At 33.0% G+C, this 17,990-nt stretch overlaps 3 protein-coding genes and 1 non-coding gene across 4 annotated transcripts; 1 reads left to right on the top strand and 3 right to left on the bottom strand.

Annotated features, from left to right (window-relative positions):
• Positions 1-2,925: 2,925 nt before the first annotated feature.
• Positions 2,926-4,107, bottom strand: LOC129874688 (allene oxide cyclase, chloroplastic-like). The gene is made up of 3 exons (XM_055950013.1): positions 3,832-4,107; positions 3,606-3,727; positions 2,926-3,518 (listed from the first exon to the last, which is right to left on the bottom strand). Exons 1-3 carry the CDS (start codon positions 4,052-4,054, stop codon positions 3,117-3,119), a joined length of 747 nt encoding a protein of 248 aa, XP_055805988.1. The 5' UTR covers positions 4,055-4,107; the 3' UTR covers positions 2,926-3,116.
• Positions 4,108-11,205: 7,098 nt separating this feature from the next.
• On the top strand, positions 11,206-11,277 carry TRNAD-GUC (transfer RNA aspartic acid (anticodon GUC)). The gene has a single exon. It is a non-coding gene; the product is annotated as a tRNA-Asp (tRNA).
• A 129-nt stretch (positions 11,278-11,406) lies between these two features.
• LOC129873397 (geranylgeranyl pyrophosphate synthase 7, chloroplastic-like) lies at positions 11,407-13,255 on the bottom strand. The gene has a single exon (XM_055948484.1). It carries the CDS (start codon positions 12,722-12,724, stop codon positions 11,606-11,608), a length of 1,119 nt encoding a protein of 372 aa, XP_055804459.1. The 5' UTR covers positions 12,725-13,255; the 3' UTR covers positions 11,407-11,605.
• Positions 13,256-13,272: 17 nt separating this feature from the next.
• LOC129873398 (geranylgeranyl pyrophosphate synthase, chloroplastic-like) lies at positions 13,273-14,752 on the bottom strand. Its single transcript, XM_055948485.1, has one exon. It carries the CDS (start codon positions 14,561-14,563, stop codon positions 13,472-13,474), a length of 1,092 nt encoding a protein of 363 aa, XP_055804460.1. The 5' UTR covers positions 14,564-14,752; the 3' UTR covers positions 13,273-13,471.
• Between the last annotated feature and the right edge of the window lie 3,238 nt (positions 14,753-17,990).

The raw sequence follows: 17,990 nt of genomic DNA, 5'->3' as shown, positions 1-17,990 counted from the left end.
CGAATCAAGCTCGTCACATTGGATTTGTATAATGCAAAATTATCTCTTTTAGAATTTTTACCCTATACGCATCCAAATAGCAACTATGAATTTTATTGTCATAAAAAAAAAAAAAAAACTGGCAAGCGTGCCTATAGCATGCCACCAGAGGAGGGTACTAGTAATTTCTGGCAGGAGCAAAATCAACGAATTTAGGCGAAGTAAAAGATGTACGTGACTAAATTGAAAGCTTTTTTATTTGGTATCAAGTGGTGCATCACAAATGACAAAATGCAGTTGAAGCCGATCGAGAATGGTTTTAAAATAATGGTTGATTGTGTTATCAACAATTCAGATATTAATTCCTTTGAGGCAGAGGAGATCAAAGATCTTTTTAAATGAAGAAGCTCACTTATTGGCTACATATGGTAACAATTTGGATGAACTAAAATTATATTTTGGCTAGAATAATCTTTCTCAACAAGTCAAATACTTCACTAATATGGATAAGTGGTGTCTCCGGCCTGCACTTGGTATATCTAAGAGGAAATAATCAGTTTTGATTACTTCTAAAGCAATCGTACTAATATAGAGTATACATCATTTTCGACTTGTTGTGTGGAGATAAATTTATTGATATTGGATTAGAAGAGCTCGAGTATACTCATAGTTGCAGAGTGTAGACTTCGCAGAGGTCGCGATGGTGCATCCGAGGAGGAGAGATTAATAGACTTAGGAAATTCTTGAAATTGATATATCACACAAATATTGATTTCACTAAAATTAGATTTGAAGTTTGAAATTATATTTGGTAATAAGTTTTCTAAGCAAAGATTTAAAATCAAATTGTATTTTTTCTAATAACCATAGGTAAAAACTATCAAACACTTTCTTTAACTCTTATACAATCTTAACAAACAAGTAGACCTACTTAAATTAGCGATTAACAAAGAATTCCTTATCTTAAATTTTTTTCATAGGCCACATGGATTAAATCTGCCAGCAGAAGACATTTCAATTTTTAGCAGACCATTCTTTGTATTATCAAATCTTCAGCATATTTGTAATCTTCATTTGCTAAAAAAAAACAAAAACTGCACATTGATATACTTAATCGTGATTTATTGTATTCCAACGGATAATTACAATCATTATGTTATTGTAAATCTACGTACTGGTTGGATTTCTTTCTTAAAAAAATAAGACCTTGAATTTCAAGTAATAAATAGGCCCATCAAGTGCATGAGCTCCATAAATTAAATAAAATTAATATAAAGAGTCAGTTGGGGTAGGGAAAACGGCATCCAGTATCCAGTATCCAAAATCTAACTGATTTTATATTCTTAAGCACGTGTTAATGAACACAGATTATTAAACACTCCACCTAATTTTATATTCAGTGTTTTTTATATTATTATAATATGTATTCAGTGTATAACTCATTTATAAGTAATTTATATGTATAGTCAGTGTATACCTTTTACGACTTTTGACAAATTATATTATATAGTCACTATATATTTCCTATGATTTTAGCTATTTTTATGTAAATAATGATGCCAAACTTGTCCGCCTCAGAAACGCGAGCAGTTGTAAAGTACTGCTCCATATCCCAAAGAAAATTTTCCATCTCTTTAGCCGATCTTGAACCAGTGAAAGGTTTTGGTTCAGGAATTTTCACCTTAGAGCGGTCCGCATCATGGCCTGCTTGGGGAGCAGCAGCCATCGCCCTACGTAGTATTACCACTTCAAGGTTTAAGGTTTCGTTCTCCCTTTTCAGACCCTCGATCTGACCCGAGGACGGCTTGCGGAAAATGATTTCGCGAGACGACCTCGGGTCAGATCGAAGGTCTGAAAAGGGAGAACGAAACCTTAAACCTTGAAGTGGTAATACTACGTAGGGCGATGGCTGCTGCTCCCCAAGCAGGTCATGATGCGGACCGCTCTAAGGTGAAAATCCCTGACCCAAAACCTTTCACTGATTCAAGATCGGCCAAAGAGCTGGAAAATTTTCTTTGGAATATGGAGCAGTACTTTACAACTGCTCGCGTTTTTGAGGCGGACAAATATGACTATACTATACTAATTAATTTATTGTATATATATTATCAATTTAAAAGAAGACAAATCATAAGTGAATCACATGTTATGGACTTTAGGATCGTGTTAGGTGTTCGTGGCTGCTTTTGTGTTTCTAATTAATTAAAGTTAGTTGCTAATATTCTCCAGATTTTGTTTGGTAAGAAAGGGAAAGGAAAGTGGGAGGAAGCATCTTAATGTTAGAGAAAGTTGAAAGAATTTTTATTTTTATGATTTGTTTGGATTGGGGATTCATACAATTTATATTTTCCACTATTATCCTTATAAAGTCATAAATATAACTTTTTTACAAGTAATATAATTTATTTCCTAAAAAATATAAAATTTTAATAACAATTTAATTATTTTAAATAATAAAAAATCTCTCAAAAATTCATATTATCATAAAATCTGGTAGTTGAAGTTGCGAATAGGACAAGTGAGGCTTGCTCAGTTGGTTAAGCACCTCCACCCACGATCGGTAGGTCCTGGGTTCGAGTCACACTGGAGGGGAAGTATGGAAACACTATAAATTCTCCAAAATGGGGTAAAAAAATTATAAAAAAAAAAAAGAAGTTGCCAATAGCCATAATGATGAAAGGAAAAGATGAATGCACCCAATACCACACAACATAAAACACTTTAAACTGAAAACAACTTGAACTCATGAGCACTACCATTATATGGAAAAAGAAAAAAAAAAGGTGAGAAAAACGTGTCATTTTCAAGCTTAATAGGAGTGGTAAACATTAATGAAACTTTGAACAAATATGTCCTTGCACGACCAAATTTTATTACTACCAATTGCCCTCGTTTTTTCATTTCTGTACCTTATACAGGAATAAAGTTGGAACTTACACTAGGATAGAATGGAGAAATAAAAATTATTAGGCATATATAATAAGTACAGAATAGTTAATCGAACAACAATAATTAAGATACTAAAAATACAAATCAAAAGGACAATTATTTTTCTTTTTTAAATTCTACAACTCATCATTATTGATTATTCAAAAGGACCCCAAGAAAAGTGGTGATTGCCCATCAACACCCCCCACTCAATTAGTGTAATTTTTCAGTGTGGCCCCAGGCTCACAAGCTTTAGCTTCAGGTGCTGGCTCCACCGTCGGCGACGGAGGAACCGCCTTACACAACAACTCAGACGGCAGATCCGGAATACCCTTCAAGTCAAAAGTGTAGAATAGCTTGAAAGGGAAGATGATTTGCTGCAATTTTACTTGACCGGAAACCCCTGAAAATATGCCGGATCCACCGGTGACGGCCAGATAAGTGTCCTCATAGGTTAAGTACGATCCCTGAACGGCGATGTGACCGTAATCGCCGAAGTAAAAGCTGTAAATAGCTTCATAGCGATCCCCTTTCTTCTCCTCTTCGTGCTTGATCAGAATGCATAGTCCAGCCGTTATTCCAATTCTCTTCTTTAAGTCTGCGGTATATAGCTGCAACATACCAAGAATAAGCAAAACAGGAAAAAAAAATCAAGAAAAGATTCCTTCTTTTTGAGTATTTTGATTGCAAAAACATACTTTGTTGCTAAAGGGGACAAGATCTCCGAGTGAATTGACATTCTTTTGGCTCAATCGAAGATAAGCAGGGCTTCCACGATCACGTTCATTGAGCTCGTAGACACTAAGTTGTTGACCTTCAGCTGAAACCAAGAAAATTCCCACCCCCCAAAAAAAGAAAATTAAGTATGACAGACTGTACTCAGGGTGTTTTATAAAATGTGATAAAGAAGTAAAATATTCTTACTGTTTGTGGCATCTGTTGCGCTGCTCTGGAGCTTCCAGTGAAATGATCTAGAGGCAGTAGTGGAGGTGGTAAGTCTATGAGTTTGAGAAATGAGAGGGTTAGGGAGTTTAAAAGATTGGATCTTTTGCGAAAGAGAAGTAGTAGTTGGGAAGGCAGAGGGTAGCCTATATGAGGAAGAAGAAATGGTTCTAAGAGCAACAGAGGCTGAGGAAACAGTGGCCATGGCTGAAGAAGAAATGAACTTGCAAAGAAATTTGAATGAGGATATTGGTGGGGGTGATTTATTAAATAGAGTGGTGATGGGGTCCAATTTCCATGTGAATTGATTAAATTATTAGTACTACTAATAACAATCTTACTTGATGGACGGTGAAGGATGGGAGTTGTGTGTGGATGTCAGGGAATAGTCAAAGAAGCTTTGGAGGTGTCAAAGAATAAACAACTTCGTTTTTCCAATGTGAAAAATAGTGTCTACACGTGTTTCTCTTGTAGTTGGTTGTCTCTGCTGTTTTTGAAGTAGCTATTCATTTGTGGGCTTGACCTTGGTCTTCCCAGATTATGTTGTCACTTCTACCCTTTCAGCAACCAACTTATAAGTATATATCTATTGTTACAAAATAATATATGTATATGTTATTTTTCATCATAATTTATTTTCATTATATTTTATTCATCATCATAATTTGTTTTTACTATATTTTATTCTCCATCATAATGTATTTTTATCATATTTTATTTCTTCTTTTAGGCTTATAAATAGGCATTCTTGTAAGCATGGATAAACACACAAAAAGAGAAAAAAATAATAAGATTACTCATTTGTTCTCTCTTCCTCTTCTTAAGTTGATTTGTCATTTTAGTTATAACATATTATCAGCACGAAGTCTCTTATAAGATATGCAAAGTTATCTTCATTTTAATATTTTTGAATGGATGATTCATTGTATTGAAGTGCAAAATAAGAGAAGCACGAGATTTAGTGTAATCTAAGAATGATAAAAAGGGATATTCAATTATGCATAGCAATAAACTGTTATGACAAGTATAAAAGATAAATAAAATGAAAGATCGATTATTAATACTGGAGACATATTTTTTAAGTGGCATGGAGTTTGAGATGTATTTTCTTGAAATTCAATTCACTTATTCATATAATATAAGGTGGTAGTAGACTGTATTAATTAATGAAAATAAATTTTCTTATTAAAATACCATATAAGTTCTTCTTAATTTTTAATAGTTAAAATTTTATTAGTTTAATCTAATTTAAATATTTTTATGATAGTTTTTATCATGTCAAAATTGGATTTGTGGCATTTGAAATTTCGGGCAAAAATTATTTGTCATGTGTACTTGATGCTGAAATCCACCTTACCGCTAAGGGTCTTAGTGATGCTATAATCGATGGAAATGAAGCATCAAGTCAGAATAAAGCGAAGGCTACAATTTTCCTTCGTCATCATCTAGATGAAAGCCTAAAGGTTGAATACTTGACAGTGAAAGATCCACTTGAATTGTAGAAAGTTTTAAAAGGAAGGTATGACCAACTTAAGGCAACAGTATTGCCAAGGGCTCGTTATGATTGGATGCACTTACAGTTTCAAGATTTAAAACTGTAATTAAGTATAATTCTGTTGTATTTAGAATAACTTCTCAATTAAAATTATGTGGGAAAACTATAAATGATAAGGACGTGTTGGAAAAGACACTAACTACTTTTCATGTCTCTTATGTGATATTACTGCAGTAATACCGTGAAAAAGATTTTCAAAAATACTCTAAATTGATCTCATGCCTTTTGGTGGATGAGCAACATAATGCTCTTTTAATGAAAATCATGAAGCTCGTCCCACTAGAACTACTCCATTATCGAAAACAAATATGGTAGAAGCACATGACCAGTCTGAAAGAAGACAAAATAAAAATCGTGGCCACAATAATGTGTATGGATGTGGCAATGGTACAAGATGATATAATAATCATCGTGGTGGTGGTCAACATAAAAAGGAGAACAATATGAGTTCTCAAAGCGGTTTTTCAAGAAGTAACTGTCATCGTTGTGGCATGAAAGACCACTAGAAAAATGAATGTCGGACGCGTGAGGATTTTGTGAGGTTTTATCAAAATCCCTTCAAAAAAAAGCAAATAGAGGTGGTACCTCTTCTTCTAATGCTCGGATAGAGTCACACTTGACATTTGAAAATAATGTTTAGGCAAAACCTTCGCATAATGATAATATTGAAGCAAATTTGGCTTTGAAGGATGACGATTTTAATGACCTCAATGATATTACTCATTTGGAGGATGAAGACTTCTTTAGAGATTGTAATTGATGTTTAATTTTATTGTATGATTTACAATATGTTGTCGTTTTTATGTACTTTTGATTGTTATATTTTTACTTTTATCTATTTAAAAAAGAAAATAAAAAAGAGGACTTATGTTTTCTAGTAATATTGTTACTTATTTTATTTCTTATAATGCATTTTTATTTTATGAAGATAAATAAATTTCTCAGTCTTCAATTGGGAAAATAAATATTTCTCTCATTTGGTTATGAAAGGGGTCAATTTAATACAATATCCGATAGTACAAAAATAATTGAGGCGCTGAAAGAGCAGCCTTATCACTACCTTGGGGAACAATATTGGTTATTAATAATGCTTTGTATTGTAGTAAGTCTCAAAGAAACTTATTAAGTTTCAAAGTTATTCGGCAAAATGGCTTATCATATTGAAACTACTAATGAAGGAAATATTGAGTACCTTTATATTACTACAATAAAAATAGGAAAAAGATTTGTGCATGAAAAATTACATGTACTTTCTTCTGGGTTATACCACACAAGTATTATGTGGTTGAATCACATGCCATGGTAAATAAAAGATTTATTGATCATAATAAATTTATCATTTGGCATGACCGGCTAGTCCATCCCGGTTATAATATAATGCGCAGAATTATCGAGAATTCACATGAGCACACTTTGAAGAATTAGAAAAAATTTCAATCTAAGGAATTCTCTTGTGTTGCTTGTTCCCAAGGAAAACTAATTATTAAACCATCAACAACTAAGATTAGGATTGAATTCTCTGCATTTCTGGAACGTATACAGGGTGATATATGGGTCAATTCACCTTTCATTTGGACTATTTAAATATTATATGGTCTTAATAGATGCATCTACAAGATGGTCACATGTGTGTTTATTATCAACTCGCAATATGACTTTTGCGAGATTGTTAGCTCAAATTATAAGGTTAAGAGCACAATTTCCAGATTATGCAATAAAGACAATTCGTCTTGTTAATGCTGGTGAATTTACATCTCAATCATTTAATGATTATTATATATCGGTTGAAATAAAAGTTGAGCATCTAGTTGCTCATGTTCTCACTCAAAATGGTTTAGTAGAATTATTGATTAAACACCTCCAATTGATAGCTAGACCATTGCTAATGAGGACAAAACTTTCTCTTTCGGTATGGGGGCATGTTATTCTGCATGCAGCAGCACTTGTGCGTATAAGGCCAATAAATTTTCATTAATTTTCCCCATTACAGTTGGCTTTTAGAAGGGAGCCAAATATATCCCATCTTAGAAAATTTGGATGTGCGATATATGTCTCAATTGCTCCACCGCACCGCATAAAAATGAATCCCCAAAGAAGAATAAAAATATATGTGGGGTATAAATCTCCTTCTATTATAAAATATTTGAAACTTGTTACTGGAGATTTATTTATGAAAAGATTCACTAATTGTCATTTTGATGAATCAGTATACCCAACATTAGGAGGATAACATAAGCAATTGAAAAATGAGATAGATTGGAATTCATTGTCACTATCTTATTTAGATCCTCGAACAAATGAATGTGAGCAAGAAGTTCAAAAGTTGATTTATTTGCAGAATATTGTAAACCAACTGTTGGATGCATTTACTAACCTTCCATGGGTTACAAAATCGCATATCACAGCTGCTAATGCTCAAGTTCGAGTTGATGTTCTGATAGGACAACTTGTTCAGGCAAATAAGTCTAGGTCATGCTTAAAACGTGAAAGACCAATTGGTTCCAAAGATAAAAATTCTCGAAAAAGAAAAGGAATAAATGATCATAATTTGGAGGCAATTGTGGTGGATAATGAGAATAAAGAAATCTCAATAAGTTATGTATAGATAGGAAAGAAGTGAAATTGAACTGATATTGTGGTCGATAATATTATTGCTTTTAATGTTGTTATTAAAATAATGCAACAAGATGAGGATCTTGAACCAAAATCTGTCAATGAATGTAGACAGAAAAATAATTGGCCAAAATGGAAGGATGCAATTCAAGCAGAGTTAACTTCACTTGAAGAATGTAAAGTTTTCGGATCAATAATCCGAATACGTGAAGGTGTCTAGCCAGTAGGATACAAATGGGTTTTTGTGCGTAAACGAAATAAAAAAGGTGAAGTTGTAAGGTATAAAGCATGAAAAGCTTGAAATGCACCTAATGGACGTGATCACTACCTATTGATGTGGCTCATTGGACCACGATATTTTTATGAAAATCCCGAAGGATTCAAAGTGCCCGAAGCATACAAGAATTCTCTAAAAACTTGTTCAATAAATGTTTCAGAAATTCTTATACGGGTTGAAATAATTAGGGCGCATGTGGTACAATTATCTTAGCGGATATTTGCTACAAGAAGGGTTTAAAAATGATCCAATTTTTCCTTGTGTCTTCATGAAAAGGTCTGGATCTGAATTTGTAATAATAACATTAGATGTTGAAAAAAGAGTTTGAAATGAGAGACCTCGAAAAGAAATTTTTTTATCTTGGTCTACAAATTGAATATTTTGCAAGTGGGATATTTGTCCATCAATCAACATATACTGAAAATATTTTAAAGAGCTTTTATATGGATAAAACACATTCATTGAGTACCCCAATGGTTGTAAGATCTATTGATATTAATAAAGATCTGTTTCGACCTCATGAAAATGACGAAGAACGTATTGGTGCTGAAATACCATATCTTAGTGTAATTGGTGCACTAATGTATCTTGCCAATAATTCTAGACCAGCTATAGCTTCTCTATAAGCTTGTTAGCAAGATTTAGTTCTTCTTCAACACGAAGACACTGAAATGGAATTAAGCATATATTCAGATACCTCTGGAGGACCAATTATATGGGATTGTTTTACTCAAATGAATCCACGCCACAATTGATTGGTTATGCAGATGGTGGATATCTGTTTAATCCCCATAAAGTTCGATCGCAGACATGCTATTTATTTACATGTGGTGGTACAACTATATCATGGCGTTTAACAAAGAAAACTATGATTTTCACTTCTTCAAATCATGCAAAGATAATAGTTATTTATGAAGCAAGTCGAGAATGCATTTGGTTAAGATCAATAACTCAACACATTCAAGAAACATGTGGTCTTTCTTTGAAAAGAGATGTTCTAACAATATTGTACGAAGACAATGTTGCATGTATAGCTCAACTGAAGGGATGATACATCAAAGGAGACAGAATAAAAACATATTTCACTAAAAAAAATTTTTACTCATGAGCTTCAAAAGAAGGGTGAAATAGATGTCCAACAAGTTCGTTCAAATGACAATTTATCAGATATGTTTATCAAAGCATTGCCGACTTCAATCTTTGAGAAAATGAGATACAGAATTGGAATGCATCGTCTTCGTGATATTAAGTGATGTTCTCATCAGAGGGAGTAAATACGTATTGCACTCTTTTTTCCTTAATCAAGATTTTTATCCCAATGGATTTTTCCTGATAAGATTTTTAATGAGTCAATAAATAATGCGTATCAGAAATAAAGATATATACTTGTTCTTTAATTAGAACCTTTATTTTACATGGACATATAAGGGGGAGTATTACAAAATAATATATGTCCATGTTATTCTCCACCACAATTTATTTTCACTATATCTTATCCACCACCATAATTTGTTTTCACTATATCTTATCCTCCACCATAATTTATTTCAACTATTATATATTTCCACCACATTTTGTTTATTCTTTTAGGTCTATAAATAGGCATTCTTGTAAGCATGGATGAACACACAAAAAGAGAAGAAAACAATAAGATTACTCATTTACTCTCTCCTCCTCTTCTTAAGTTTATTTGTCATTTTATTTATAACATCTATATTTTATTTTAGAATAAGTTTTTGAAGTAGAAAAGGGATTTAGACCTTTCAGCGAGATCAAACCACAAAGTTGAGTAAAAACCCAAATTCTTGCCAAGAATCCAATGAACAAACTAGATCATTAAGGTAAGCAAGAAGTAAATTACCACTTAAATATGCCTTACTTCATGATGTACAAGCAGAAGATAGATATTTTTTATGATATATTACTTTGGCTCATTACAATTGTAGAAGTTGTTGAAATGCATTAAGTAACAAGAACACGAGAAATTACTTTTCAATATTAGTGAGGATAAAGGCGAAGAGGGAGCCCTTATTTTTACTTCTATGCTCCGCACATGTATATATGAAATTGTAAGATTCAACGTAAAAAAAATAATGAAATAAAATACTCTTTTAATAACTTTTCCATTAATACGACAATTTACCAAAAGAATCTCAAGGTCAATGCAAAAGAAAGAGAGACTTAAAAACAAAAACAAAACAAAGATTATTTCCCATGAGCTAATTGCGTCATAATTGAATTTCAATAAAGGTTCTTCTAATATATAGATTTTGACCTCGCAACACAACAACAAATTGTATCACCGTAACCAAAATGATGATTATGGATTATTTGTGCATGGACCCAAGTATTTCCCACATATCTCTTCTTCTCAACCATTTACATGATTATCTACATTCAATAATAAATTAAAGGAGTTAGTTAATTAGGAGAAAAATACACATAAACAATAAGCAAAGAAGATTAGAAAAACATATAATGACTCAAGTCAAAGCCAAATTAATAAAATTATTAAAGTGATCAGATTGAGGTTTAAACAATTTTAATTTGTTACAACAAACGGAGACCAAACATAACTTACCATTATTTGTCTTCTTATTATATGTTAATAAAGTATGAATACGAATTTTGATATCTATTTAAGACATTTATAAAAATTCACATATTTATATATTTTTTGGCCATGGTAAAGGTGACTTGACACATCTCTTAGGTCAATAAAAACTTTGTTGTTTTCATTTCAATTAATGTTAAAAGCCTAAAAGTCTCTACTAAATAAATAATCATTTGCCTTCAAAAGTATTTAGATATCGAGTAATATTTATTAATGTGTTCCCCTATTATTTATAAAGTTTTTAAAGTAATTAATTATTTATAATATAAAAGAATTTGGTCTACAGAAGAATAAGCAGTCGTTGTAGTATAGTGGTAAGTATTCCCGCCTGTCACGCGGGTGACCCGGGTTCGATCCCCGGCAACGGCGTATCCTTTTTTTTATTTAAAAGCTTTCATTCAGTTTTTCCATTGATTGCCTTTTTTTTCGTAGTAATTTCCATCATTTTTCTTTTTTCCAAAGAGAAGAGTAACATAGACATAAAAAGATATTCATAAAAACTAACATCCACAGTGCTACATATGGGATTTTAACATATGAATTTACCAGCGAGTACAACATTAAAAAGGTAAGCAGCATTCATATTTCCTGATAAATCTCATGGAGCTGAAAGAGCTCTGCTCTCTACTATGTCCTTACATGAAAATAATGTGCACAATCAAAGTTAAATAATATGGGCATAATCATCCAAATGAGATCATTTTTGCCGATTAAGAACGAAATCTGCCATAGCAAGTAGTGGAGCTACCTTTTCTAGATCAAAACCAACAAGCTGCTCCTTGGCCTCCTTATTAAGTTTTTGAGCATATTCTTTGGACTTGTCAATGCCAATCATCTTTGGGTAAGTCAATTTGTTAGCCAACAAATCCTTCCCCGCTGTCTTTCCTAATTGCTCAGAGGATTTAGTCACATCAAGAATGTCATCCACAACCTGAAACAGCAGTCCAAGACATTTGGAGAATTTCCCAAGTCTATTAATCTCCTCCTCGGATGCACCACCAAGCATTGCTCCTACAACAGCCGCAGCCTCTGCAAAGTCTGCAGTCTTGTGACGATGAATATACTCGAGCTCATCTAATCCAGTATCAGATTTACCTCCACATAGCAAGTCAAGCACCTGGCCAGCCGCTGCCCCCTCTGGTCCTATCAATCTTGCTAGTTCTCCAACAGCACGAACCATTGTTTTTGGGTGTACCCCTTTAGTGGCTGTTGTCATATACTGAAATGCTAAGGCAACAAGGGAATAACCAGCTAGAACAGTGACATTTTCGCCATAAACCTTGTGATGTGACAGCTTTCCTCGACGGAGATCATCGCTGTCCATGCAGGGAAGGTCGTCGTGCATCATACACATAGCATGTATCATCTCCATTCCACAAGCAGCAGGCATTGCTGTTGATTCTTGGCCACCAACAAGCTCACAGGCGGCAATGCAGAGTACAGGGCAAAACCGCTTGCCTTCAGAAAGGAGCGAGTATCTCATTGCTTCATGGAACTTGATAGGCTCTCTGATTGGGACAGCAGCATCTAAGGCTTGATTGACAGATTTGATCTTTTGAAGCATATAACTTTTGAAATCAAAGTTACTTCTTGTCTTTCCAGCTTCTCTGCATTTGTTTTCATGTTTGATAACTTCAGCTTCATTCTTGGAAAGATCTGTGCTATTACAAAAGGTTCTTCCTTTTGGGAGGAATATAACCTCTGTTGTTTCCTCTGAAGAAAGAAGCAACTTTGTTCCTGCAGATCTGAATTTATCTGGAGTATCTCTTGTACTCAGTTTTGCAAGACTGCGGATTACTCCTTTTAGCATAGACATGACTCTTAACTTGAGAAGTCTGCTAAATTGTTTCTCTGATCTGGTGAATGACTATGTAACTTACTATAATATGACGGATTTACTGAGGAACAAGCATTCAAGCCAAAGCAGTAGGGTGGAAGCTATCTCAGAATAAAGTCAAACTTCTCTTGACTAACCTTTTTTAATTACTAATAGGATTGAGATGAGTTCCAAATATACAGACTGGGTCCCTCAAGCCAAAAACTTATGGGACCTGTGCTGTAACGCATGAGTTGGCTCTTTCGTATTTTGTTTATACCATTAGAGGGTGGGTGGAAGATTTTATCCACATAATGGTCTCACTGGCAGGACTTTAAGATATATTGATTTCCAAAGTGAAAGCCACCAAGGAAGTGCTGCAACAGCCAAAGGAAAGAAATGAAACAAATAGTAGAAAAAGGTGCTTATATCTTATATGAAAGCAAGAAATAGAGTTAACAACAAATGGGCAAATACATCCACAGCTAATGATGTGAATAAGGATTTATATCCCAGATATCAATTGAAAAACCATGACATTCTTAAAGTGAAGGAGAATAGAAATGGCGTATTGGCCATTATTTCATTCAAGAAGTTAGAAGTTTGAATCTTTAAATGTACAGACTCATGTCCGTCCTCTCCTTGAACTAACTTCTAAAACTTTAAATGTACAAATTGGTTGACCAGAAATTCATGTTTTCATTGTTTAATACTATCAGGAATCACTGAGAATCCTGTTGTTACAATTTAATTCTCTCTATAAGCAATATAATTTGCAAGAGCAAACAGTGGAGCTGCTTTCTCCTGATCAAATCCAACAAGCTGAGCTTTTGCATCTTTGTTTAACTCCTCAGCAAACTCCCTAGACTTCTCAATACCTATCAGTTTGGGATAAGTTACCTTATCAGCAACCAAGTCCTTCCCAGCTGTTTTCCCCAATTGCTGAGAAGACTTTGTGACATCAAGAATATCATCCACAACTTGAAATAACAACCCAATACATCTTGCAAACTTCCTTAACTTCTCCACATCTTCATCTGCTGCCCCTCCTAAGATAGCCCCTAGCACCACTGACCCTTCTAACAAAGCTGCAGTCTTGTGCAAATGAATGAACTCTAAATGCTTTAAATCAACATCAGAAATTCCCTCTGAAATTATATCTACAACCTGACCAGCTACAAGTCCCTCTGCACCAATACACTTAGCCAACTCACCAATCACCTTCACAATTCTATCAGAAGGAACCCCTTTTGTTTGAGTAGCAATGTGCTCAAAGGCTAATGCAAGAAGTGCATCCCCTGATAAAACAGCCACATCCTCACCATAAATCTTGTGATTTGTTGGCTTCCCTCTTCTAAGATCATCATTATCCATACAAGGAAGGTCATCATGAATCAAAGACATGGTGTGAATCATCTCAACAGCACAAGCTGCTGGCATGGCTGTGGACTCAACCCCACCAACAAGCTCACAAGCAGCTATACACAACATGGGTCGGATTCTTTTCCCACCAGCAAGAAGAGAGTACCTCATGGACTCATGAATCTTGACCGGCTCCTTCAAAGAGACTGCAGATTCCAAAGCCTTGTTCACAGAAATAGCCTTTTCAAGAACGTATTCTTTGAAGTCCATTGCTTGTTTCTTGCTCTTGCTTTCCGCATCTGTTTGCTTCTTGGTAAGAACAGCTGAGACAGAAAGAGAAGGAGGGTTAGTGGAGAATTTCATCTTCAGATGAGGCATGAATCCAGGAGAGCAAAATCTGGATCTGCCGTTATTTACAACGTCACAAAGGGCATAATGGGTGTGACCCCAAGTCGTAATTGTTGTTGAAAGACTCATTCTTTCGATCTAATTTCTCAATAATTTTTCTGAAAGAAAGAAAGATGAGAAGGAAGGAGGAGGAGGTTGCAAGACTACAAGTTTAGGATATCCAAACCAGTATAAAAGTCTCCAACATCAAGGGTCCACTACTGGGTAGTGAAGAGACACAACTGCACATATAAAAAAAAAGTTCTTGGAGTGAAAGTTGGCCAGTTGAGTGCCTAATTTGTCATCTCAAACTCCTACGAGAAAGAAATACGTAGCTTATAATTTTGTTAGGTTAAAAAATTATGATAAATATTTTTTTTAGATTAAAATTAAAATAAAAGTAAGTCATTTTTAATTTATAAGAGTATTTGACAAATGACTTAAAATAAGTTAAAAATCAAAAGTAGGACTCTTCCTATTTTTTATTTTTTAACTTATAAGTCATTTAAGTTTGAATTTTTATTTTTTAACTTAAAAGTTAATTTTTTTTAGTCAATCCAAACGGGCTCTTACTCTTAAAAGGTATGATGGATTTTGACTAAAATACATTTAATGGTGATTTTGTTTTGCTTTTAAGGTTGTTATATAGTACTCCCTCTGTTTCCATATATATATATATATATATATATATATATATATATATATATATATATATTATCCTGTCCTTATTATAAATAGATGTTTCATAATACTTATTATTTCATAAAACTATTACATAAACAACACTATTATTCCTCTTTTTACCTTGAGAGATATTAGTATTAAAGGTATGAATTTGACCAATATAGAAAACTAAATGATTTATTCATATTCATTGATCAATTTTATTAATTAAAATAAATTAATTTATGTTCATTTATTGAAAACTAACTTCAAGATAACACTAAATAAAGGTACAATGACAAATTTATCTAATTTCTTAAGAAAAGTAAAACTTAAAATAGTGACATAGAAATAAAAACGGAGGGAGTACATCATTAAATTTGTACATTAATTTAGGAATGTGTCAAGGATAAATTTGAGAAAAGGAATTAAATAGGTTTTGGGTTTTATCAAATATCAATTATCTTAGACTAATTTTTAGGGGTCGTTTAGTATATGAGCTAAAAATAACAATTTTGGTAAAAAAAAAATTGAATTAATTTTATTTTATATTTAATTTGAGATTTTAGCTAATTCTCAATTTCTTCTATTCCATTATTTGTGCCAAAATGGTAACTGGTGGAATTATTTTCTATATACAATATGGAATAAATTAATTCTATAGAATATCCTTACTTATTACATCTCGCATACCATACAATCCGACAGAGGTTAAACATCAATATGTTGGATAAAGGAGAGTAATATTTTATGCATATTTATCATACATAAAAAAGTAGTAAATCAAAAATCACTTAGGAGTCATTTGATAGGGTATAGAAGAACAATGCTAAGTAGAATGTTGTCACGCCCCAAGGCATGACCGGTACTCAAAAATCATCTCTGACCTCTGAGAGAATCACTTAGTCTCATTACTCATTCGTTCATCAGCAGAAGACTTAAGTGAAAATAAGATTACTTATGTGGGCTTGCCATCATCAACATCAAAGGAAAAAAATAGTCCTTAGAAAAAGTAGTTTCAAAGGAGAACTACTCTAATTATATCATCAAACTCTGTCTATGAAGCCTCTAATACTATCAGACGCTGCCAATAACATGTCCATAGCTACTTCAAAAGAAACATAATACTCAATAGTAATAAAATGATAAAGAGTTTCTCCGAATATAAGAAAGACTCACTAAATAATTGGAAAGTAATGATTTTCAACGATGTGCCTGTTGAGGATCTCTAACACCTGTATCTGCATCATAAAACGATACAAGTCGAATGACGTCAGTACATAAAATATACGAGTATGTAAAATTGCAGGAAAGTAAGGGCAGATATCAAAAAACTCCTCTCAAGAAGACTCAACTCAGAACTCAACATCATCTCAACATCAATATGTAATGCAAGTTTAAAAATAATAATAAGCAATGCTTACTTAGTTGGAAGTTTCTCTAACCGACAACTATCACTTATGAACTAGTGATGATACAACGAAGCGATGCCATTGCCACATCTATCCAATACCTTGCCAGAATAAATGACATCACTATCTGGATCAATCATCAAAGTCCTCTTTTTGGGACTTAAGAGGCATAGCCTCTATCCTACGTTGGCTACATAGTTCTGAATTTTGAGTCAATTAAACTCTTACCCAACTCGGTGCTCAATACTACTCCAAAAATATGTGCTCATATTAACCTCATCATCTAGTCTTATTGGACTTTAATTTAAAATATCAAACTCATCTCAATGCATCATCATCATCATTACCTCTTCATCAAATCATTGTACTTCAAAACATATTACTCAAAACATCATTTAACCCAAAAAATCAAATTCATTTAAACTCAATGCTTTTGCTATTTCAAAACTCAATGTTTTACATATATAGTATTAATTCAAATTCACCCATATTAATACTTGTGTCATTCTAATGAGTTATCAAACACACTGATAATTAAGATAATATTAGTAGGTGACAAAATTCTATAGAGCTTGGTTTTAATGTGAGAAATAGTGGTGACGCCAGCATAGTAATGATGGACCTATCGATATGAATTGTGGTGAAGTGGTGAAATTATTTTATTTTTTATTAGAGATTTTAATTTTGAGTCTTGAATATGATTTTTTTTTTATTGAAAGCGTCATCTCTAAATGAATCATGTTATAATATGTGGTAAAAAAAGTTATGGTGGGCCTCGTGGCTACCTCGTCCTTCGATTGGCTACAACAGTGTAAGCTACTATGCTTTATTGGTTCTTCCATTTTCTCCACTCGTGTGTCTTTCCAATGATACCCTTTTTCCTTTTCTTTTTTCACAATTCATTTTTTAAATTATCATGTATGTGTATATTTTTTTTCTTTAAAAAGGAAGCCTTACAATAGCCAATTGTTATAGGACGCGTTTGGTTTCTTACAAGCAAAATGCAAATGAAGTTATGGCGTCTTTTTTGTTGCTTTCTGAAGTTGGGAGAGATTGTTTTGGCAGAGATAACCTAAATATTTTGGATAAAAACAAAAAGAACGAAGTAAGTTACACGTTAGGATGTTTCTGTTTTACCTAGGTATTATAATGGTCATGGTCGAATCATTTCTGCACATACCTAACAAATTAGAATTTGGCCAAGTTTTAATATTTGACAAGTTTTAAAAATTTTAAAATTATCTTATATTTTTATATTTTATAAAAATATTTATTATTTATTAATTTTAATTAATAATTATTTACTAACTTACTCTATTAACGAGGTCAATCAATATCATTAAATAACATTTTTATTTATTAGTAAATAACCAGACTATTTCGAAAAAGAATAATTTAGGTGACAAGATTAGAAACAAAGAATAATTTATTTTTAATTCGAC

This window comes from Solanum dulcamara, chromosome 11 (genome assembly GCF_947179165.1).
Source record: "Solanum dulcamara chromosome 11, daSolDulc1.2, whole genome shotgun sequence".
Taxonomy (NCBI): Eukaryota; Viridiplantae; Streptophyta; class Magnoliopsida; order Solanales; family Solanaceae; genus Solanum; species Solanum dulcamara.
The sequence above is the reverse complement of the archived record's forward strand: the minus strand, read 5'-3'. Positions and strand labels throughout refer to the sequence as shown.